This window comes from Megalobrama amblycephala, linkage group LG2, assembly GCF_018812025.1.
Source record: "Megalobrama amblycephala isolate DHTTF-2021 linkage group LG2, ASM1881202v1, whole genome shotgun sequence".
Classification (NCBI taxonomy): Eukaryota; Metazoa; Chordata; class Actinopteri; order Cypriniformes; family Xenocyprididae; genus Megalobrama; species Megalobrama amblycephala.
In genome coordinates this window covers 17,842,038-17,867,806 of record NC_063045.1, presented here as the reverse complement: position 1 = coordinate 17,867,806, position 25,769 = coordinate 17,842,038, and the positions used below count along the sequence as shown (strand labels likewise).

The 25,769-nt window shown below is 38.5% G+C and overlaps 1 protein-coding gene across 2 annotated transcripts in view; it reads right to left on the bottom strand.

Moving 5' to 3' along the window:
* The window catches only part of gpc5b (glypican 5b), a 52,566-nt gene extending 26,842 nt beyond the window's left edge, over positions 1 to 25,724 (bottom strand). The window contains exons 1-7 of one of the 2 annotated variants that reach the window (XM_048163896.1): positions 25,105 to 25,724; positions 21,171 to 21,332; positions 16,481 to 17,190; positions 12,934 to 13,115; positions 12,717 to 12,776; positions 11,057 to 11,179; positions 2,660 to 2,780 (exon numbers count right to left, since the gene is read on the bottom strand). In XM_048163896.1, the coding sequence (XP_048019853.1) occupies positions 2,660 to 2,780; positions 11,057 to 11,179; positions 12,717 to 12,776; positions 12,934 to 13,115; positions 16,481 to 17,190; positions 21,171 to 21,332; positions 25,105 to 25,273 (1,527 nt within the window). In that variant the 5' untranslated portion in view covers positions 25,274 to 25,724. Of the gene's footprint in view, positions 1 to 2,659; positions 2,781 to 7,893; positions 10,716 to 11,056; positions 11,180 to 12,716; positions 12,777 to 12,933; positions 13,116 to 16,480; positions 17,191 to 21,170; positions 21,333 to 25,104 lie in introns of those variants that run through there. The other variant, XM_048163902.1, reaches the window with a different exon arrangement.
* Positions 25,725 to 25,769: the final 45 nt, after the last annotated feature.

Here is a 25,769-nt window from a genome sequence, read left to right as displayed (position 1 = left end):
AAAGAAAAAAAAAACGCACTTTCGTATTCTTCAAAAAGCTTATGCTCTATGTCCTATGCCTTCCCTATTCTACTTACGGAAAAAATGGAACTGGCGCTGCGTTCGTTCTGTAAGTAGAATAGGGAAGGCGTAGGACACACAGCGTAAGCTTTTTGAAGAATACGAAAGTGCGGTTTTGGTGGAACCACTTGGAAGGCGATCATTTCTTTATATAAAGCATATACATTTAATTTTTTTCGAAAATGACCGATCGTTTCACTAGATAAGACCCTTATTCCTCATCTGGTATCGTTTAAAGCCCTTTGAAGCTGCACTGAAACTGTCATTTTGACCTTCAACAGTGGAGTCCATTGAAGTCCACTATAAGGAGAATAATCCTGGAATGTTTTCATCAAAAACCTTAATTTCTTTTCGACTGAAGAAAGAAGGACATGGACATCTTGGATGACATGGGGGGTGAGTAAATTATCAGGAAAATTTTATTTGAAAGTGAACTAATCCTTTAAATGATCTACAACAAAATAGAGAGAGCTTTGGTGAATATTTAATTACTACAATGCTAAATTCTCACTAGAAATGACATCAAAGTTGAAAAAGTTGGTAAAAAAAAGTACATTTACACACCATCTGACCACCAACCATAACCGTAACATAACCATTTTTATTTTTTAGCTCAACTGTCATGGAACTGAATGCAGAGGACTGTGGGATATCATAGGCAGTGAAGGATACGTCTATATGGCCTTAAAAATCAATTAATGTATCTCAGTAGGCAGGATGTGACACGATCAATGGATTTGGACATACCTTGTTGCCTTCCTAACTCCCTATACTACTTAAGGAGGCAGCATTTTTCCGCTTTTGTTCACAGCCTATGCTTTTAGGTTACTGGCTTAGCAAGAAATCGAATACTTCCCTACTAGCATGCGGATGACCTAATACTTCTGTCGGACACACCGTCAGAATGTACAAGCATTGCCTTGTGAATGAATAGGGGACAAAATTAAGCTTGCGTACTGAAAAATCTTTACATATTTGCGTAGAGTATGGTTGAATTCAGAAATGCATGCTAGCATAAAACTTTTACTATTATGGCCATATAGCAAGAGTAGTATGCATGTTTTTAGTATATTTTTCAACCCATCCCTCAAACCACGTCAAGTTTACATTCTGGTATCTCAAGCCCACTTTTCACGATCCAATAAATACCTGATTTTATTTGCAATAATATCAAGGTTATGTAGTACCATTAGTTATACATCAATGACGTAATTTACCTGTCAGTTTTTACTGGATAAGTTAATTAAATACCAGTCAGCCACTAAAAACTACCACAGGTCACTGTGAGAGCAAAAAACATGCGAGACTCTGCAAGACCTCACCAGGGGCTTGATGACCTATGGGAATAATGGGAATAATTCCACCAGCAGTTCAAAGTGACCTTCTCTTCAACCCCTGACACAAATCTACTGTACTTTCCCAGCTTTCTTGCCTTTCAGTGACTCAAGTCCTCACAGCAAAGCAATGTGGCCAGGGCTGGGTCAGGTTTAGACATAATGTGGAACCAGAACGTCTGTTTTTAATGAAGCAATGAAAGATGTTACAAAATGGGGGCCAACTGAGCTGCCCTCCGTCCCCTCCCAAACGCAGCTGCAGAAGTGACAGACTTTGTCGTCATGCCAAGGAGGTCTTCAACACTCCCGCTGGGGATGCTTGGTCTGATCTTGCTGCAGTCTGATCACAGAGCAAACCCTGGCCTAATGACACCGTCTCACCACTCTTGACATGTGCACTGGCGTTGAGTTGGCCTAGACTATTTTTATTTGGAGGGCAAGCTTGAAACTAGTGTTTCTGGCGGTCCTTAATGTCTTTTTTTTGGCTTGCAAAGCAAAAATTCAGTGAATGTTTTATAAAAAGAAACGCACACAAGCCATAGCTGTACTTCTTTTATCCGATTGTTGCATGTCAGATTGTATGATTTGACTATGGTAAGAGCTTGATCAATTTTGTCTATTGATTATACAATATGCACATTAGCAAACTTACATCACGATGGACAGCATTGACTTATCATTTGTGTTCTGATATCCGCATTGACAACCCAAACAAGCCCTTGCTGAGCTCTCATTGGTTCCTCGGTAGATGGTCATTGTAGAAACTTTGTAGAAGTCGTACTGCAGAATTGATTCAGAGAAATCTTCCCCTCGGAAAGCTTGTCACTCTAAATTTTGGTGTACAAGTGTGATTTTAGCTTGTCAATCAAGCTCCCAATAGATTTTTTTCCACGTCAAAGGAAATATGTAGATAACTTTGGTTATTGTAGATAACTTTGGTTTGAACTCTTCATGTCGATTCAACTGATATGTAACGTGTGCAAGGGTTCAACCTCCTAATTGTCAGAACTTGCTCTGTGCACATCCACCCTAAACAAACAAAGCTGATTTTGCCCTATGACAAAACAAATCTCTTACAATTCCTCAAAGTTGTTCTGGATATTTTGGCAAAGTCGTGGTGAAAATTGTACCAAGCGCACCGACTTTAGTACTATAAAGATTTTGCTGAGCTTACGATTTGAGGTTCAGGGTTAGGGTTAAGAGCATATCGTTTGGGTCAAATGTGGCTGGATGGATGTTCTGACCTCAGATGTTTTTGGACCTACCTGGTTGAAGTGCTCTAGCTTTTCCTTTACGTTGACCAAGATTGGATCCACACTTCTGACCTTTATCTCTGGGTTGTGTCTCTGGGCTTGCAGTCCATTCCCCACCACATGGCCTGTATAACTATGGTGGAAACAGAGCAAGAGATAAGTTACCTTTACAGAAATCAAGCTCACTTTGGACTGATAATGATCTCCTAATTCTGAGTTCTGGAGTCCTAAAAATACAGGGAATGCTCAAGGCTTGTTTATTAGAAACAGGCCCAAGGATTGATCGGACATTCAGACAGCCTTTTTACCCGCATAAATGATTCATTATGAAACCCGCAGCGAAGCCTGAAGACACAACTGTGCTGCAAATGTAGGTATTGACCCTGCGCCCTTATATTAGAGACGTTGAAGGAGGCATTTGGAGGGCAGCCTTCAACAAAGGCCAAGTCGATGCAACCAAGAAAAGCCACACAACATGAATACCTGCTAAACAGTATTCAAGAAAATGAACACATCTGGATAGATTGACAATAAAACTATTTCATGGATTCCTGAGAATTCTATTCTTAAAGAAGGGATGTTGATAAAGAAACAAACTTGAGGAAAAGGTCTTGATAGGTCTTCAATCTTTACTCTTCGGGGGGACATCTCAACATTAGTTGCCATGGTGACTGTCAGAGTGCCATGCTCAGCAGCCAATAAGATCAATGGGTCAAGCCCAGGCAGGGCAGATAGGTTAAAACTTTGATTAAGCACAGAGCATGAACTTTAAATACAGACATGATTGGTTGGTAGGGTGGATAGATTACAGGCATGTAAAGCTGTAGTGATTTTATTGACTAAATAAGCCAAAAATTGTTCTTAAGGGTACAATTACATGACAACAATGTACTAAAAACAGAAAAGTTTTTCACGTACAGAGATGACAACGTTGTCAAAACCATCCACGGATCTGCGAGAATGATTAAAAATGCTGTATTATTCATGCCAGGCCAGTAGTTGGCGATGTCACTTTGTAAAGTAAACACCACACACCTATAGACTGAACACGCAATATGCATGTGCATGATGTCACTGGTTTCATTTTTAAAAGTTTGCGTTTCAGGCTGCCAAAACGCTGTTGTCGTGTAAATGAACACATACCAAAACGCATTCGATTGTAAAATGATGTCGTGTAAACATCCCCTTAATCAAGTTGAATAGAAGTAAATGTATATCCAGAATGTTTGCTATGTGGTTTCTTAGTGGTTACTTTCTGGTCTAAGTAAAAATAGCCAAACTTTACAAAAATTAACACTGGAAACTCCTTCAGATCATAAAGGAACATTGCTTTAATTTTTGTCTCTTGATGAAAAGTTCCCTTACATTCAGTAAATATTTTGTCATATATTGATGAATACTCATATGTTTACTCTTCATGAGTACACATATCAATTTATGCAAAATTAAATTTGTCTATGCAATTGCTAGATTATTACACAGAAGCTATTTCCAGCAGTAACGTCCTTGAGACAGACGGGCAGACAGACAGTCAGACAGACGGATCAAAGGGTTAACAGTGGGGTGCATATAAAGCACAGCAGGGGGGCAGAATAATGCAGCCGTGTGCCTGCACATCAATAAATGAATGCTTGTGGGAGATTCGCCCTGCTGTTTTCACCACAGCTAATCTAAGTGAATAAATAATGACCCCAGACACCTCATGCTGCATCCGAACAGCATCCGAACACACGGCTCACTTTGCAAGGTGGGAGCACTTTGTCAAGAACTGATGTGAGACGGACTTGTTTGTTGGTTTGTGCTTTTTAGCTGTCACGCGTAAATGCATTTTGGCGGCAGGTACGGTGGAGATGAGATATGCGAGTATTCACTATGTGAGAGGAGCGGATTATGTGGCTTATTTAAAAGAAGAATGAGCTGTCTGTGGATACTGACATTTTTAAGTCTCATTCTCTCTTCGGTGCACCAAATGTGCTATACATATGCGCATAATTAAAGAGGAAACAATCTGCTTGATGTGTTTTAATAAGCATACAACCAACCTTAAGATTCTGATAATCACATATCATGACTGTTGAAATGCCCACTCGCCTTCTATATTTCTCTGCAGACACTCACACAAAGGATGAATATAACATTTCCACAAAATACTTCACTTTGAGTGTGTTGCATTTTTGATGAACCGGTATCAAATCTATCAGTGGCTCTGTTTTGTATAGCTGATTACATTAAAATCAGCCCTAATTACTGTCTTCACAAATGTCCTCGGTCTTTGTGCAGTATTGAATTAACTAAACTATTGAATTAACTAAATTACATTTAGTTTTGCTAGGACATGTGTACTGAGCCAAGCCCAAAAAAAAATAAATAAAATTCCAAAATACATTTATATTGCTTACACCTTCAGGAGAGAAATAGAGCAGACACTGGAGAAGGACAAAACGTTTTACTCTACACGTTTGGCTGTATACAATAAAGGCCTGTCCACACCAACAAACAATATTGTTCTTTTTATTATAAGCACATGCTGAAGTTGTCATCTGCTGCTTTAAATGCTAAAGCTAAAGGATGGATTCTGATTGGCTTTTTATCAATGTTTTTATCATTCATCAGCTGGAAAAAAAAAATCTTTGTGAAAGTGATTCCAGCAATATTGTTCCGTTGTCATTACACTATAGCTGTGGTGTGAACTCTGCTATTCTTTTACATTTAAAGCAATTTTTAAAACTATATCTTTATTGTTACTGTTATAGATATCATCCTTGGTGTGAATACGCCTTAAACGTTCATCAAAACTGAAGTATGAAGTACTTTGCGCTTTAGAAATGGTAAATGCAAATTGCCTCAGTGAAAGCCACTAATATTAGCATAGCCTACCACGCTTCACCCCCACACGATCCAATCAAATACCTATGAAATCAAGTCCTCCTCTCACCCTAAAAGTTTTCTTTCCACAAAACAAAGACCACAACAAACAAGCCACCTCACAAAGTACTTTGATTACAACACAGACAAACTGTTTCAAATAAGCAACAAAGAAGTTCAGGCTCTCTAAACAGATGTGCTAGCGAGAACATGGATCTTACAGTTCAGTGCGGTGGGCTTGTCACTGCAGTCACCCACATTTCTCACAATAATTAACTGCTAAATGAATCCAACCCAGAAAAAAAAAAAAATCAGAGAAAATATTTACCCAGCTCAAGACCAAAGAGTTTGGAGTTCCCCTCTGACTAAACGCTGCTTATTTTCTCAAAGAAACCACACACATATACCACTGTGAGGAGCAAAGCTCCAATTAAATTCATCTGCTATACTGGATTAGCTCATTTGTTTGCTTAGAAGGTTATGAAACTCAGCACCTAATGAGCTAGCAATATCCGTTCTTCATGAGCTGTGCATTAAAGTTTTCTCCGTTCTTTACGACAGCTTTTCAACAAGTTATTGCCTTTGGCATCGACACACAGCCAAAACGGATGCCGTACGCTAATATTTCAACAAATCCTTTTCATTAGAATACACAACTTTGGTGTTTAGCATCTGAGTAAGCTATGCTATCCTGTCTTACGTCAGCATGAATTCAGCTGTGCGCCTTCTCATGTGTGTAATAACCGGGTGTAAGACCTTCTGGTTGCTAGTTTTCCATCCTATTTATTGTCTGTGGTCTATGAAGTTGGGAAGGGCCCATGCTAATGTAGGACAGCTGTAATATATCTAGTCAGCTTTGAACTGCACAAAGCTATCAGTGCCGTTCTGTATTAAAGCAGCTGTTTGGAATTGAGTAATTCAATAATAAGTTGTAATACAAGCACTGGATATCCTATGCAGTTACAGTATCCGTTACAGGTTTTCAGGTTAATCAGCCACTATAAATACTGTGTATGATGTAGCATTTGTAGGCTATGAAACCAAGTGAGCTGGCTACTTAGACAGCACTAAGGCCCACAATGTTTAGAAATGCTAGGTAGATAGGTTTTCAGATGGCCTCAGAGTAGAATTCACCAAATAATTGCACAACACTCCCACAACCCACAGTCCTGTTTAAGCAGGTGCTAAATAGGCTAAAATTGCACTTTGCTATTAAAATTAAGTAATTATGATTCTTATCACAGCAAACACACCTCCTTTAGGCTTATTATACCAAACTCAGTGTCTGTCAGCATTAGCATTAAAATCATGCAGAGGTGTTAAGTATACCATATTGAGGCTAAACTGAACATGTTACACAGAATGTTAATTTTATATGAAGAACATGTAAGTTAAAAATAGAAAAAAAAAACCCTGTTGAAAAAAGCAGCTATAACCAGGATAAGTTGGTTTCCACTGGTCTAAATCAATGTTTTAGACAGTTTTCAGGCACTACACTAAAATGGAAAATCCATTTTAATATGGCAGTTTTGTTTTGGAACATAGTAAACCATTTAGACTTGCAACAAACCAGTTAGCTGTTGCTCCTACCAACTTAAGGCTGTCAGGGTGGTTTTTGAAACATAACGGCTGACCAGCTAATATGATTATCGTGGACTAGCTACTGTAGGGTGACCAAACATCCTGTTTTCCCAGGATATGTCCTGTTTTCACATCCTGTCCTGGCCGTCCAGGTTGTTTTTTTATAAAGTGATGAAAATGTCCTGGTTTTCATTGTTTTTCATTGGGCCATTAAATTGACCGGTGTTACGAGATTTTTGGTTTCTGAGATTTTCGGTTTCCGAAGGCGGAGCTATACATTAATATAAATGAGTTTCGTAGACATGCGCGATTGCACATGCAACTGAGAATAATAGTTCACGTTGTATCTCAAAACATTAGTGGATTATTTGTTACCAAAGGTAACTATATTCTCAGCGTCGCGGCTGACTTATGCCCAAACTACAGTTTTTTACTACTTCTAGGTAACAGTTTATAATGTTTTCATTAGTAGGCATGATTTGTGCATTCGTCTGTAACTGAATAACAGATACTTCGTGTAACAGCAGAGCAACCTTCAGCTATCGTCTACAATGAGTTGAGCTCGTTGTGCTCTTCCTTTGTACCTTGCGATGTAATAGGCCTATATACATTTCTTTATAACTTTCATGCTTATTTGTTAAGCAACAAAAAACTGCTGGGAAAGATCAGCTCTACAGCAAAATATAAATGGGCAAACAAGGAAGATGAGGAAGAAAAACAGGATGAAGAGGATAAAAAGGATGAAGAAAACTAAATATATATATATTTTTTTTAGTTTTTATAAGTTTGTGAGAGCTATTTTTGTTAAATTTGGATTTCTAATATAGCAGAGGTTTTTTATTTATTTATTATTTTTCTAATACAGAAGAGACATTATTTCTATCATTATTTCATTCGTTATTTTTTAAACTTGTCATAATAAAACTTGAGTAACCTCTGAGAAGCCTATCTGAATTTGTGTCTTTGGTTATGGATAGCATTTAGTAATATAACAATTTTCTATCCATACAGAGGAGGCATACTTTAAATGTATTGAAATTATAAGGCATCTTTGAGTAAACGTCGAGTATCATTTGAGTATCTCATTGCTGGTGTATCTCATAGTGCCGAGTGTCCTGGTTTTCGGTAATCAAAATATGGTCACCCTAAGCTACAGAGAAGCTTGGACCAGTTAATGACATACTTGGTAACTTGTTTATGTCCAATCTAAGATGGTTATTAGTTAATCCATGCTAAAAACATAGGTCAGTTGTACAACTTAACACTATCTAAACCCCATTAAACCACCTTTCATCAGGGAAGTAGCATGTTCAGTCTTAAGCTCTTAAAAAACAAAAAGAAGTGTTATGGTGAGCACAAGGGCGAGTCCTCAATGAAAACACATAATCTAATAGAGCTGTAATGGGGATACGACCATTCAAGTCACAGAGGAAAGAAACACACATACACACACACAAAACTAAGCAGGTCAAAATCAGTCATGGACACAACACTGAGAACGAGGCTGTAGCATTTCACAATGATTGACAGTCAGCAGTGGCCATGTTTTTCCAATCCATTCACCTTTTATGTGGGTTAAAGTTTGGCAGTGGCGTCAGTAATGGACAAAACGTGAGAACGAAAGAGAGAGAAACCATGAACAACCCAAAAGGATTTTGACTAGGGATGGTAGTCGCCTTAAATGAAAACAAAAACATACTGTTTCCACAGTAACCTCACATATCCAGTCGCTTGGAATCTGGCTGACACCAAGTTATAAGTCATGCTAACATTTCCTTGGTTAACTCCACCATCCTACGAAACAGCCATTCATACACTACACTGTGCAGTGGGAGGTGAACCACAACTCCTGCTAAGCATTTTCTAAAATGACCTTGTTTGCTCAAATTGAAATTGTACGTAGCTATACAAATGGACCAGAAAAGTCCAAGCTAAAAATGCATGTTTTGGACTGGAGTCAGTGTGAAAAGCTCAGCCATATTGTGAACACATGTTTTCCTCAATGTGTTTCTTTGATCCACTGTTTATTTTGACCAAGTGGCAGAATATTTTTAGATGGCTAATACATTATGTTCATGCAAAAAACATGCAATCATTGTTTTTTTTTTATTCCTCAGAAAAATTTTGATTGAACAAAATGTTCAAACCGTTAAATGGGGAAAACTATTCTGGCCAGAAGGGGGCAGTGTTGCCTCTTTTGAAGAGGTTGTGATCACAGGAATATATGTTCAGCATGCCATGCTAACATGCTAATTTCACAATTTTTTGCAGTGTTTAGCATGTATATTGTGCACAGAATGCAAATTATCTAAAAGCTTTGGAATACCCAGATGATCTACAACAACAAAACTTATCCCACAATGCATTACACTCAACTTGACTTTCCATTTCCAATGTGATGACTGAACTAAGTAATATCAGCTGGGATTTGTCTTTTTCTTGACTCATTGTTTAATCATTAACTATTTTATTAGTCAAATGTTAAGACATTTTACACAAAATGTATATAAAAAAAACTAGTATACTACTGTTTAAAAACATTTATTGTTGTATCAGTAGTTCAGCTACACATACTAGTAGTATTCAGAAAGCTAGTACACATAATACTACCATTTTGAATGTTAGCATTGCATTGCTGTTAGCATATTCTGTTCACATTTGTACATTTGTAATTCAGTGTATAGTAGGCAGTATGCTAGTATTCTATTCCAAACATAGCCTATAGTCTTTGTACCAACAAATGGAGAGAATTACTATTCATTTCTGTGACAGATGAGCAAGCTAGACCATTCTTTCTATGCTAACAGTTTTTGGAATCTCTGTATTTGAAAATTCAAAGCATGTTTTTATAATGTGTAACTGATTTACTGTGTCTGAAAGATAAAGATTTAGTGGTTACATGTGGCAAAAATGCCATCATGTGGCATTAGCTAAATTTAGAGTTTACATTTTGTATTGGACCTATTTGCAGCCAATCATTGGCATTTAGGGAACCATTAAATCTTTATCTTTCTGACAAAACAATTTAGTTTGACATAATAAAAAGTTGTCTCGTCTTAATACAGAGATTCCACAACAACCCCTAGCAAGCTAGTCATTTTTCTCCTTGGAAACAATGGCCTGTCTCCAGGACTGCCCTGTGTTTGTGACACTGGGCCCCCCCCAGTATGGATGGTGCCAGCCCTGCATTACTGCCATAATGTGGATGGTGATGGGGCAATTTGTCCAGGGGGTGGGTGGGGAGTGGGATCTCTAACCTCTGAGCCAATGCTGAGAAGCAAATGAGGCCCGATTGGGGATATATCTAGAATTATAAAACTTCCATCCAAGCGAAGTGGTCATGGTCATTTTGTGTTTCGGAAGCTATAAAAGAGTGTATGTTTAAATGAACATATGTTGATAGCAAAAGCGCCTATATGCAAATGTTTATTTTGAGTGTGTGTTTTCAGGGAATCTCATTTGTGTCACAATAGAGCTCCAGAACTTTCTGAATGAAGCTTCTGTCCGGAAGAGGATTGGAGAAAAGCCACGATAATCCATGGCAACCATCACTCCTCTTGGCCATCTTATGAACTTCACGACCTCACAGAGTGGATAGAGATTTGATTGCCTACAATTGGGACTTTGGGTGGACAAAAACAAAAACTTTCTCATGTTTGTAAAGAATAAGTCTTCAGCCAGACCGAAAATCTTCTTTTTGTTTAATATGCCTCATTTTCATTCAATATAGAACCACTCAAAGAAATTGACATGATGATGCAGATGATATGGCAATGTGCAAAACTTGCCAATATGATATTCTTGACTGTAAAACAGGAATCACTGACAAAAAAGAAAATCTTTTAAAAATCCAGTTTAAAAAGAAATAAATTAAATCCAGACCAAAAAAAGAGTGACCTGTCATTGACCCATTTTCATCTACACATTAACATGCAAAGTCCTCTTCTGACAAGAGAAGCTTACCTCTCCACCACATCTTCTCCACTCCAGCAGGTGTTTTCATCCATCACCACCTCCCCCTCGCACAGCATCTCCGGCAGTGTGGAGAAGAACGATTTGTACCGCTGGATGTAGCCCATAAACTCCCTGCAGGAAGTTCAGGCTTTCAGGAAGTTATCAAAAAGCATCAAACCAAGCCTAATTATACAGTACAACCAGTTCTGCCCTAGTCATCACGCTTCTCTAATCAAACATGCCCAAACACTGATAGACACAAGCGGCATATTGGTCTCCCATACCTGTTTGTGACTGTTATTAATGCTGACAGCGTTCTTCCTTGCTCACACACATTTATTTGATGTAAGATTAAATCATTATAACATTGTTAGGTTGACAACCAAAATAATTTTTATGACAAAATAATTAGAGATAATTTTTAAAAATCTTAAATGAAATCTAAAATGAAAATTACCCTATGATTTACTCACCCTCAAGCCATCCTAGGTGTATATGACTTTCTTCTTCAGACGAATAAAATTGGAGTTATATTAATAATCAACCTGATGCTCCCAAGCTTTATAATGGCAGTGCACAGAAACCACCTGTTTGAAGCTCGAATGGATGCACTTTTTGAGCTTCAAACAGGTGGTTTCTGTGCACTGCCATTATAAAGCTTTAGAGCATCAGGGTGATTATTAATATAACTCCAATTGTAGTCGTCTGAAAGAAGAAAGACCTTATATACCTTGGATGGCTTTAGGGTGAGTAAATCATGGGGTAATTTTCATTTTAAATTGAACTAATCCTTTAAAGGGTTAGTTCACCTAAAAATTAAAATAATGTAATTTATTACTCACCCTCATGTCGTTCCACACCCATAAGACTTTCCTTAATCTTCGGAAAGCAAATTAAGATATTTTTGTTGAAATCCGAAGGCTCAGTGTGGCCTGCATAGCCAGCAATGACATTTCATCTCTCAAGATCCATAAAGGTACTAAAAACATATTTAAATCAGTTCATGTGAGTACAGTGGTTCAATATTAATATTATAAAGCGATGAGAATATTTTTGGTGCACGAAAAAAACTAAACGACTTAAATAGTGATGGCCGATTTCAATACACTGCTTCATGAAGATTCTGAGCGTTATGAATCAGCGTGTCGAATCAGTGGTTCGGAGCGCCAAAGTCACGTGATTTCAGCAGTTTGGCGGTTTGACACGCGATCTGAATCATGATTCGATACACTGATTCATAACGCTCCGAAGCTTCATGAAGCAGCGCTTTGAAATCGGCCATCACTATATAAGTCGTTATTTCGTTTTTTTTCGTGCACCAAAAATATTCTCGTCGCTTTTAAATATTAAGGTAGAACCACTGTACTCATATGAACTGATTTAAATATGTTTTTAGTACATTAATGGATCTTGAGAGAGGAAATGACATTGCTGACTATGCAGGCCACACTGAGCCATCGGATTTCAACAAAAATATCTTAATTTGTGTTCCGAAGATTAATGAAGGTCTTACAGGTGTGGAACGGCATGAGGGTGAGTATTAAATTACATTATTACATTATTTTTGGGTGAACTAACCCTTTAAGTGCACGAGTGGTGAAACAAAACAACCTGGAAACTGAATTGCTATTTCTTTAAAATGTTAGTTTCCCCTTTAATACACGCTTACTTTGAAATCTTTCTCAGGCTTCTGGGTTTGTCGTTTTTGGACGGTTTCAGAGGCAGAGACCTGGGGTCATCGACAAGTGCAGATGTTAGAGGAAAGAAGACAAACAGCAGGGAAGTTACTATATAGTATATATAAACTGAAGCATCTGATTTGTAAGGATTTGAATTTCTTAAAAGGTCAAAATATGTTCAACAATTGATACATGTCATTTTCTCACCTTCTTTTTAGCGTTATGTGCTCATGTTGGTTGCCTGTATCAGGTAGTGTTGTCAGGTTGGAGGACGTGACTGAGGTTTGAAGTTCAATGGTGGGGTTTACTGAAGGAGTCAAGCTTCCTGAGGTGGGACTGACTGGAGTGGAGGAAACTGATTCAGTCAAGGAACCACAAACTTTACCTACCTGAAAGAGAGAGATAAGGAATAAAGATCCACTGCATTATTATGGGTTTGAATATGTATGTAAGAGAAAAAAACTCATGTAATGCGCAATTTGAGCCTGTTTGAACTGACTCACACCAATTCAAAGAGATTACTCCATCTAGTGGCCTTTAATAAATGGCACAATAGCACTCTACAATTTTATTGATTTTTAATTGGAACAATATTGCACAATAAGCTCAAGTTTTCACTGTATTAAACTGTACTTGATATGGAATTATAATGCATTAACTTTTCTGTATGCATAAAATGTGTATATTATTTTATTCAGTATCTCACCATTGCTAAATATATATGTTAAAAAAATACATCAAAATAAGATGGACAATCAAAAAAAAATTTTTTTTGCCATAGTTTACATGTTTCCGGTATATTCCAGAAATTATAAATCAGAATGAGGGCTGAAAAAGTGGTCTATGTGAGCGTGTGTAAACGTGTTTGTATTTGTATATCTTCTACAGCGCTTTATTTATCTAAGGATTAGCCGAACTTTCTCATTCCCCTGCTTTGGCCCCTCGCTAGCTGCATTGCATTTTGGGAAGGGGCCGGCCGGTTCACGGGAGCCGTCTTTGTCCAGAGGTGAATTTGCATGCAGGACATCAGGCTGATTGGGACCAGACAACACCCAAACAACTCAAGCAGCACCAAGATAGCGCCAAACCACATGCAGTGTGAGGGACTGGAGAGGCCCCATAGTCCTCCATGTCAACGCTGGGGGGCACATATAGACATCTTATAAACAATTAAGTTATCACAAATTATCATTTAGAATCTCTTTCTTTTACAATTAGCAAAAACATTATAACAAACTGCTTTACATTTGTAGCACATTAACAATAAAGTGCACATCTAAGACCCGGCCCCACCAAAAATACGCTAATACTGTATGTATCACAAATGTTTCTAGTTACGCAAGCTCGGCACATTGTTGTGTTCTGAAATGTGACTGAACGCAATTTGTAATGCAGCACAGGTACAAATTGCCTTCTGCCCATGGTAAAAGGGGTGCTACCCTGTTGAAAAATCCAGCATTTCCATGCTGGTTAGGTATGTTTTGAATCATGGCAGCTGGTTTGAGCTGGTTTAAGATGGTCATTAGCTGGTCATGAGCTGATTTAAGCTGGTCAAGTGCTGGTCCTAAGCAACTAGCTTAGGACTAGCTCTAAGGACCAGCATAAACCAACTCAAAACAGCTGCCATGCTTCAAAACATACCATACCAGCATATGTACCAGAGTATACAGTAATGTTAGCGTAAACTATCTTCTTCTGTTGTGAATAATAAAATACAACTAACCATACAATCAGAGTTATGATAAAAATAGGTGTATCAAGTTGATGTTGACATTAAAAGCCATGTGTAATAAAAAACTCAATAGAATTTTTTGCCAATTCATCCATAACTTAGCAGAAGCTAGCCAAATTAGAGAGACTAACATGGACAAGTAACGTGACGTACGACTTCAAATAAGGCTTCACTTACAAAGATGAAAACATGGTTTGTGCAGTAAATTAGTGGCTAAAAGTGAATTAGTGGCTAGTGCTAAAAGAATGAGAAAGAAATCAAAATTAAGTTTTTATTGAATGTTGGGCCATCATTTTATGTCTAGTGAAAACTCTGGATCCCAAAGCGGAACCACTGGCGTAGAGTCTGTTTTTGGCCAAATCATAACTTCACCGACCCGTCTTAAGATTGCATCTAACAACTTTTCTAGTGCTCTGTTGTCCAACCCTTAAAGGCTCCGGTATACTTCAAACGAAATCGAAGAACGAACTGATGTGACGTCATTTCGAACAAAATCAGGCCAAAACGAAGTTCGTTTTGTGTTCTTTTTGGAAGTTTGAAACGGCTTGCCAAAGCGAACTTTCAGGAAAAGTTTGTTCCAGCTGCAAAACACCTTCGTACTACCATTGGTCAGTGACGATAACGTAATAGGAGGTGTGCGCTGAGGCTCTGCCTTCATTCGCGTGGAGCGCGTCTCTGACCAATTTGATCTGTAGAGTTTGTTGAGGTAAGATTTCGCGGGTGAAAACATGAACACACTGGATAGCCGCTTTATAGCACAAAATGAAGTTGTGCTTGTAAAAAAATGAGGCACTAACACTGTTTGATACTGTAAAGATGCTTGATTTTAAGCAATCTATTGAATAAAGTGCTATATGAAGACGTGATGTGACTGGAGTGCTAATTTGCAGAGCTCGTGCTAACATACCCATGTTGTTATGATTAGACGCTTTTCTTATGCTTTCTATAATAAATGCTTGCTGTTTTCTCATTTTTTGTGTTTATTTTGTTACTGAGAAGAAAGTGCATGGCACATATTTACATATTCATCTAAACGTCGCTCTTAGCAGTGTGGGCGGTGTCAGATGTTCGTTTACAGTATATCGCTGGTCACGCATTTCGAACTTCGTTTTACCCCTAAACGAAGAATGAAAAAGAATTTCGTTTGAAGTATACCGGAGCCTTAAGACTGGGTCCAAACCAGGCAACATGAACCTAAAGTAATTTCAGCCTCGTGGCATCCGTGAGTGAGCAACACTTGATCCAATGGTGGAGTTTGGGGGGGGGCTCGAACTCCCACAAGCAGCCTCCATTGTAAAGCGGTAAGCTTGGTGTTGGAGTTTATGGGGGCTGCGGTTGGGGGGCTTAAGTAATAATATCTTCCATTCTGACTGGTAAGTCTATGCTCTTTGAGACAGATTTGTGGGAATGCGGTCTCAAACTTGACCTACCCATAGAGAGCTGTCAGCACCAGGACATGATAAGTGCAAAGCCGAGCTGTCACGAAACCCTTGACCCCTGCAGCCCCTCAGCCACAATTCCAGTGAAATAGTCAAGTGAGAGAGACGGGCAGACGGCCGTCCGATGGCGTGCACACAGACTCTGACGTTGATGGTATGAATAGCCTCAGAGTGAGCGGCTGGGTATTCACTTACATACAGCCATAGTCACACTGTCATGACCGACACATTTTTTTACAGAACGTGTCATATTACCACAAAATCATGCTCCTAATCATGGAGCTAATAATAAATCCCTTGCAGATATGATAATCAGAGGGCTTCATAACTCTGTTTTTAAAAGACCACTTTTGAGACCTCTTATACATTTAAGATTTAAGCACATGTAAATATAGCAGATTAGTATGTGCAAAACTTGCAACTGCACAGCCTTTGATTGGTCGAGACATTTGATATGCACCAATCAGCGAACATGCTGCTGCAAGTTCATGCAGGCTAGGGCTGATTAGTCCAGCATATGGTGTAGCTCGTGTGTGGAATAAAAATAAATGTGTTCTATGAATTAGAGAGTAGCATGACTCACCACGGCGCTGAGATGTGGCCCATGTAGTTGCGCGGTGAGGATGGCATCATTAATTCTTTCCCGGATGCGTAGAAGTGCCATTTCCAGTTCGTATCCCCCTGCAAGTGCCCCGCTCAGCCCCTCCAGCAATGCTACATAGCGCCGCCAAGGCCCATCCAGCTCAGACAGGCCTGCCAGGCAACCTCGCATCACATTGAGACACAGGCCTCCGCACGGCCGGATCAGGGTCAGTCCACGGCAGTGCGGACAGAACAACATCCCTACCAGTGCACGTCCACACTGCTTTGTCATCCCCACCGACTCGGTCACATTCAGAACCTCTGCACCCACCGCCAGTGCCCGACTGAGGGCATGACCAGCCACTAGTGCCTTAGACAGTCCCTGAGCAAGTTCATGTGGGTGAGGGCCAAAGGGGTTGACGTCATGCCGTGTGGCACGAAGGCACTCGCTTCCTTCGGAGGACCAGGAAGAAACAGGTGAGCCCAAGCCAGGATTGACCAGGTGTTGGTATACCAACGGGAAGAGTTTGTCATAGAAACTGTGGACAGAGTGCTCCACAGAGATATTGGCATCGCCACGGAGGTAGAGATCAAGGTCATAGAAGAGGGTAGACACCAAAGGTCTTGCATCTTGAGAGATTGTCTCGTAGGTGCTGTCAAAGAGCGAGCAGGTATGATTTAGAGTAAAGGACAGTAGGGAATGGAAGGTATCTGTGGGAAGAGGAAATAAAACAGAAATTCTGGATTGAATAAGTGCTAAAAATTACATCCAAGAACAGTTATTTCATAGACACATAAACATTTGTAACATGAGCGGACTAACAATCGCGGTCATTTTGTTTGACATTTACGAGAGGGTCAAACATACTAGACTGTCACGATACACCTCTGCCTTGTCTCACATTGCTTACAACTCTTTCTTATGCATCTAATCTCTCTTTCCATTGGACTAATGGGAGCTGACAACACTTAATCCATGGATCTTTTGGAGTGGCGCTATTGGGCTGAAGGTTAGTTTGGAGATATGTGACACATGCGACTAGCTTATTACCAATTTTAGCAGTCAGAGCGACATCTTATACCTCACTTTGCCTACGGGTTGCAAATGGAAGTCATGGATCATAGTCAGTTTTACCGTACACATTATTTACAATGGCGTATTAACTTTTGTATGACATGTGACAGACGGGTACTTTAAGTAGACAGCTGGTAGGACCCTTCAAAGTGCAGTTTGCTTTAGTGTCATCTCATTCATAACGACCAAAGCATTCCAGCTCCGTCTTGTTTCTGTGAGAATGACTAGCATGCTAACAACAAGCCCGAATGTTATGATAGCTCTTTATTGATGGAGGAACAAAAGAACACCTGTTTGGCCAAGAATACTAAAAGACACCCACAAGAATCTTTCTATAACAAGCCTTTGAGGTTTTGCAAGAAAACCGGCAGGGATCCTGAAATGTTGCATCACTGCTCCTGGCATTCTCATCTCTCGGTGGCACTCCAGGCATCCTGTAATTCTAACAACAATATGCGAGTGACCTTCTTGGGTCAGCAACAGTTTCTTGGTCCCTTCAACCAAGCCCCAAACCACACAGCCGGGATTGGGGGATTGTATGAATGCTTAAGAAGTATAACAGATGGGTATTACTGTCAACATAATCAAGCACGGATACTTCGAACTTAATCCATATAACAAAACAGTTAAAAAACACTAGTAGCACTATATTCAGACTAGGAGGTATCTTGGCAACTGCATCCAAACACCTCAGTATCAGGTGACATGGCAGAGGATTATGCCTGGATAGTGTAATAGGGTTCTTCTCATATGGTTCTCGGCAATTGAGGCATGTGGGGGGAGGTCATGCAGATTGCAGGGGTCACCGAGGGCGCCCAGGAATCACCAAACTGCCCTCTAACCTCTGGGACAGCAGAATGTTCTGAGAAGATGGATAGAAGGTACCCCTGAGTGTACCCCTGATAGCTCTATTAACTCAGCGCCTGTTGGATTTGATATGGGTCCTTCTTTAAAAAAGATCAGTGTCAGAATAACTCAACTTGCTGTACCCAGTCCAAGTTTGAATTTAGATCAAGAGAAGGTAGCACAAAGTATTTTTAGTGCCTTTTAGCTTTGGAGAGGATTGTTGAGCTTTGTTGGATAGCTAGTATGTGAGCAGCATATGTTGGATTTGCTTTACAATGGAATTACTCTGGTACAAAGGGCGACTTTTCAAAGAAATAGTTCAACCACAAATGTACACACTCTCAAAATCCAACAGTTTATTTTCCCTACGTTTTAAAGCATTTTTGGTATCAACAATATCTAACATCTTTGGTTGTCACATGTCGCATCATTTTTGGATCTTGAAAGAGACAGAGACATTCTGCAAGCTTTTTCGTCTTCCATAAAAGAAAAAAGAAAAAAAAAACATACTGGTAAGAACAGAAGTTTTGGGTGAACTAACTCTTAAACACACATTCCCAAAAGAGTCCATAAGGTTTGTACTTGAATTATTACTTTCCCTTTAAACAAGCAGGCATATAGACAAAAAGCGATCTACATTAAAAATCCTCTTTCACGTGGGAATGAAAACCACTTTACAGACCTTCTTTCTTTTAAACAGGACACCAGCTACAACCATGCGAAAAGTAGCAGAAAAGGACAACTGATCTTTTCAAAAGCTCTCATTATAGAGCAATACATTGAAGTGCAGTGAGACGGATCTCCACGGATACGCCAAGAATTTCAACATTTCTCTTTTCGTTTGCTTTAAACTCGTTAAATATTCACTCGGCTGGCAGCAAAGACAGAGAGGACAGCGACTGTTCCCTTTTCCTATGAATCTGAAAAGGTTTTTGTGCAAGTTTGGGTGGACAAATTGGATGAACTTAAATATTTGGTTGGGCGAGGTTTAGAGTTGTAAATTTGAAGCTAACGTGGTTTATAACGTCATATCCCTTATGGAAAGAAAATATATTTCCCTATATTTGAATGATCAATATATTACATGACTTAACAGTATATTTGCAAATATACAGAAAAATATATTGTGTAAATATATTACAATATATTGAAAAATACATAAGGAATAGGCACTTTTCATATATTGAAAAATATGTGATAATATATTGACTAAATATATCATAATATATGTAATTTTATATTCAGTAACATACTTCATAATATATAGATTTATATGTGATCAGCTATGGTACTGCATGCATAATATATTGCAGATATATTTACTCATGCAGTATAAACACATATATGGTAAAATATAATATGTAACACATTTCTTATATTTTATAATTATTTACATTTGAAATGTTTCATATTTCCAAGTTGGTTAACAAAAGCACACCTCCACATACTAAAGTTTTTACAAAAGAGACTATCACTGTGCTATAGCGTTGCACAGCCGTTACTTTTTAAATAAAGTTATTATAGTCTTAATGGTGTTCAGCCGATCGTCAACCTAACTACAGGCTCTATTCTTCAGCACAATGGTAACCCCAAAAACTCACACATTCCAGAAAACCTTTTAAATTGCAAAATAATACAACTTTAAACACAAACAGATCTCCCCCTATATCAATATTGAGCATAACACATTAAATAACACTCGATTTTAACATTTACTCTCCTTTAACAGTCAGAAGCAAAGCATGCTGTGAACTAGAAGTCTGTTGTAATCACTGATTGTAACTAATTTCATGAATGTGTGTATATATGTGTGTACAATAAATTCACATTTATATGGGAACATGTAAAATATATGTACACAATAAAGGATAAAACTTTATGAATGTAATGCTATTTTTGTCTTCATTTATATTTATATTTCAATATATAGTCATACATGGTCAATGCATATATTGCAGTATATTGAAAAATATAAGCGCTAGTTTCCCATATATGGAAATGTATTATGTAATATATTGCATTATATTTTGCAATATATTCCCATATATTTTCATTCCGTAAGGGATGTTATACATGAAAACTCACTGGAGTAGATAATGATATTCATGGAGCTAAGTGAGTGTGTGTGTGTGTGTGAGAGAGAGAGAGAGAGAGAGAGAGAAAAACATCTTTCTGATTGGTTCTTTTTGTACGTTTTATTCAAACACTGATTCTGAAAGGCCTTGTCCTAAAGTACCAGTCAACCTCTAAGAAACACATGTACCGCTTCACAGGAGACCTCGTGCAGATAAAGGATCATTCTGTGAGCGTGAAAAACAGCGACAAAAAGCAAATCTCATAGTAACCTTGGAAATTTACAGTATACGACTCATGAGATGTTGAACACCACCTTGCAGTGTCTCCCATACATGCGTACAAAGCAACAGCATGTAGTGAACGTGTGAGCCACCTGCTGTGGCAGGGACTTGATCCCATGACCTCTTGCTCCTGCCGTAAATGCAAAAAGCACATGGCCATAGTATTTATTTGACAAAAAAGTGTCACACTATATCAGTGCTCGAAGTGCCGTTCCGAGAGTGGGGGGAGTGTCACCCTCAATTGAATTTGCGTTTCTTCCGGGGGAGGGGTGGACAGTGTACCGACAACATGTGAGATGTGCCGGTACAAAAAAGTGAGGGTACACTACAGATTAAAATATAGAAGAGCTGTTACTGTGTACCAGTGCGTACCGGCCGGCCTACTTCGAGCACTGGTCTATATCGATACATACCCTGGAAGGTAGAAGCATGGCCCAGGATGAGATATTTGAGTTCGAAGCTATAGGAGAGAATGTTGTGGAGTGTGTCTCTCTGGGCTGCGGCGTAGTAGCTCTCCTCCATCTTGCGGGTGCAACATGTGGGACCCTGGTGTTTGCAGATGAGAAGATCTGCATCTGTGGAGGATTAATCAAAGAATGTGATTCAGTAAGGGCCATTTTCACTACTTGAAAACTTGAAAAAAATGAAAGCTCTCCAAACTAAATCACTAAATAAAGTTCAGATGATAGTATTTATTTATGCTGTGGTAGAAATTCCCCTACACACCTGACTTAAGTTAAACTAAGTGTAGCATCTCCTAATCGACACTTACGAACTCTAGCGCGTCTACTGGCGACAACTTTCTTCAAGTCGGAGGACGTCTCATCCCCTATTAACACTATCACTTGGGATTAAAGGTGCCCTAGAATTAAAAATTGAATTTACCTCGGCATAGTTGAATAACAAGAGTTCAGTACATGGAAAAGACATGCACTGAGTTTCAAACTCCATTGTTTCCTCCTTCTTATATAAATCTCATTTGTTTAAAAGACCTCCAAAGAACAGGCGAATCTCAACATAACACCGACTGTTACGTAACAGTTGGGGTCATTAATACGCCCCCAACATTTGCATATGCCAGCCCATGTTCCCAACATTATGGGCAGTATTTAGCGTCTGGATCTGTGCACAGCTGAATCATCAGACTAGGTAAGCAAGCAATAACAACAGCGAAAAATGGCAGATGGAGCGATAATAACTGACATGATCCATGATATCATGATATTTTTAGTGATATTTGTAAATTGTCTTTCTAAATGTTTCGTTAGCATGTTGCTAATGTAAGCTACTGTTGGTTGAAGTTACCATCATTTCTTACTGCATTCACGGAGACAAGAGCCGTCACTATTTTCATTTTTTAACACTTGCAGTCTGTATAATTCATAAACACAACTTCATTCTTTATAAATCTCTCCAACAGTGTGTAATGTTAGCTTTAGCCACGGAGCACTATCAAACACGTTCAGAATCAAAATTAAACATCCAAATAAATACTATACTCACATGATCCGAAGCATGCATGCAGCATACATGACGAACATCTTGTAAAGATTCATTTGAGGGTTATATTAGCTGTGTGAACTTTGTAAATGCACTGTATTATAGAGTCGCGAGCTCGATGGGCAGGGAGCACAAGATTTAAAGGGCCAGCAGCCCCTGAATCGGTGCATAGTTAATGATGCCCCAAAATAGGCAGTTAAAAAAATTTATTTAAAAAAATCTATGGGGTATTTTGAGCTGAAACTTCACAGACACATTCAGGGGACACCTTAGACTTATATTACATCTTGTAAAAAAAACGTTCGATGGCACCTTTAAAGGGATAGTTCACCCAAAAATGAAAATTATATGTCCAAAAACCGTTAACTTCCGCAACGTAGTACACAATGACGTAGTGTACAACGTCATGGCATTGTGTACAATGTTGCGGAAGTTAATGCTTTTTGGATGCGTATGGCTGTCGCACTGGAAGCTTGTTATTTTACTTTATAAAGTTTTAAATAAGGATATTTGTCTTAAACAAATGCATCGATTTGCATCAGAAGGCCTTTATTAAGCCCCTGGAGTCATATGGATTCATTTTTTATGGATGGGTGTATTTTTTCTGTCTTCAAAATTTGGGCTGCCATTCACAACCATTATAAACCTTGGAGGACTAAGGATATTTTTAAATATATCTCAGATTGTGTTCGTCTGAAAGAAGATAGCCACACCTAAGATAGCTTGAGGGAGAGTAAATCATGGAATAATTTTTATTTTTGGGTGAACTATCCCTTTAAGATCTTTAGCGTTCCACTAACCTGCTGCGCAGCAGTAATCAGACAAGACTCCAGACAATGCCTTTAATATGCTTTAGGATCTCAGACCAATTTCAGAGAAATTCCCCCAATCAAGAGTGTACAACAGTTTTTATAAGAAAGAAACATGGTAAAGGTGATGATTCATTACATAATTTTCCTCCAACTTGATAGGTTCTACATAAGTATAATTCTTTGTTATTAGGTAGGAGCAAATCTGGATACCTCAATCGTTAGCTTAGTCATTCATAACGAATCTGGACACCTGCCTAGTTTTATTTCTCTTTTGTCTCAAACACCAAGTGTTACAGTATCAAACCATATAAAAATGTTATTATACATAAATGTTATCCCTGTAAGGAAAGAAGTTTTAGTTATGTTTAATTAAAATTTCTTCCACATTCTTTTACCTTTTCTATTTTTGACTTTCAGGTATTGTTTTGCTATTTAATAAAAGGTACCATTACGACAACTTGTGATCATTAACCGTCAAGTGGATTTGGTGTGGATTTTTTATATTGTGTGTGATATATTTTATATAAACTGTACACATACTGTAAATACCAAAAACAATATGATTCAAGTTATTAGGAAAAGAACAGACAACAATTTCCCTCATTTGATTAGCTGTTATAACTTTACTACAGAAAATCAATATGGGTTCATCCAGATTTTTACAAGCTCTGGAAAAGGTGACCTTTCAGTACTTAAAAATTAAGAAAATATCACATAAAAAATACAGCTGCTATAATTAATTATTTAAAACTACAATACAGTTTCTAAGAATGTTTTCATTAAAATAATCCTATGGGACAGAAATAACACATATACAGTATGGTTATACAGCAAGAAGGAGCATGTAAAAGAGAGCACATGTGATCAAGACAGACGATATCTGCTCTGTCAGTCAGCCGGCCCTATCCTATGTGACCAATTTTACACCAATGGGACCCCATAAGCCACGCATTAGAACAGCTGACTGTGATCACCGGCATTCTGCTGACCTCTCTCACCTCCTCTGCTCTCAATACACATGGAGCAATGCCTCCAAACTTATGTACTAAGAATAAAACTTTGTTTTGTAATGGTCATACTTTTCTAATGTATCCTTTCCATAAACAAGTACTTGAGACAAACTGAATATGCCCAGCTCACAATTTCATAGGAACACCCAAACATTTTTGAGATGACTTCTATTCAGGAATGCGTTTTTGATTTAACACGAAATGTGGAACATGAAAAACATTTGACAGCCTATCCTACACTCGTGTTAATTTTGTCAGCACCACTGACATTTCTGATTTATGCTCCATCATCAAAATGACTTGTTAGATGACTTTTTTGGTCACACTTTACATTACAGCTGACATGGTACAATGTAGTTAAACATAGGCCACTAAAATGTATTTATTTTTTGTTTAATTAATTAGACTACTTCACACTTGTCTAACTCATTTAAACAATATTTTTCAAATAATTATTATGATGACATCAATAAAAATATGAATACACTTTTAAAAACTTAAATGAAGTGGAAAAGGCAAATAAATGATTAAAAAAAGTAAAAACGATCATTCACAGTGTCTAAAAGAAAATTAGAAAGAAAATATAGGCTATTTTACCAGAAAGTTTAGAAGTCACGTGCATTCTATTCAAAAAATGTCAGTTTTGGGCAATGTTAGAAATTTATAGGGTATTTAATATTTTATTAATTAGCATAGGTTTACTTTTTTTTGAGGAAACAGTGTTTTGTTATTGTTGTGCGTTACCCTTCCAGGTAGGCTATTGTTTTTGCGTTTCGTAATTGCTTGACGGTTAAAAATTTTGAAACTAGCCGTTAGATGGCAGGTAACATTACAACAAAATGCCCAGCTATTGTCGAGTTCAGCGGGCTGTTTTTTTCTTCTTCTTGGCACTAAGTGAACCAAATAACAAATAGCTAATACCGCTGGAAATAATGTGGAGAATATCAATGTTTTATGTTTATGTTATAGCCTATTAGATACCGCTTCCCACGTAACACTACAGAATACTCGCCATATAAACGAACCTGTTGCTGCGGTCTCCGGAACCCATCTTAATGAACCGACTTGGCGCAGCTGGAAAGCGGTTTTAACCTCATGACAGCTCTGTGCACTGGCGCAGTGAACTCTCCACACTAACACACTGGAGAGCAGGATCCACAACCAACATACACGCGGTGCTGTCCTGCGGAGCATTGCACCATCTCAGTCCACAGAAAGCCCTCTGAGCCAATGTGTGAGAAAAGGGGAAAAAAGCCCAAAAGAAGTCAAAATATTATCCGGAAGAGATTAACATTTAAAGCCGCTTAATGAAGTATCCAGAGGGAACGTTTTCCAAGCTGGTGGTTCGCAGGGGCTTCACATGCTGCGTGATTTGACAGACTGGTCTGGAGACATGTGAGGAAGGGCCCAGTGTGTGTGTGTGTGTGTGTCCAATGTGGAGAAAGAGACTTCTGACTGCCAGTTTTGTGCGCCCAACACCCCCTCCCTTTGGCACAGACGGATAGATAGATAGATAGATAGATAGATAGATAGATAGATAGACTGGACATTCGAAAACTTTGCAAGTGTGTTAAAGTCCAACTGTAATTTAGATCCAAATGTCTCACAAGATATATCATACTTGCAAATTGCTATAATTTCAAATATGCGGCTCTAACCATACAGCTACAGACTCCAACTCCCTTGTCTG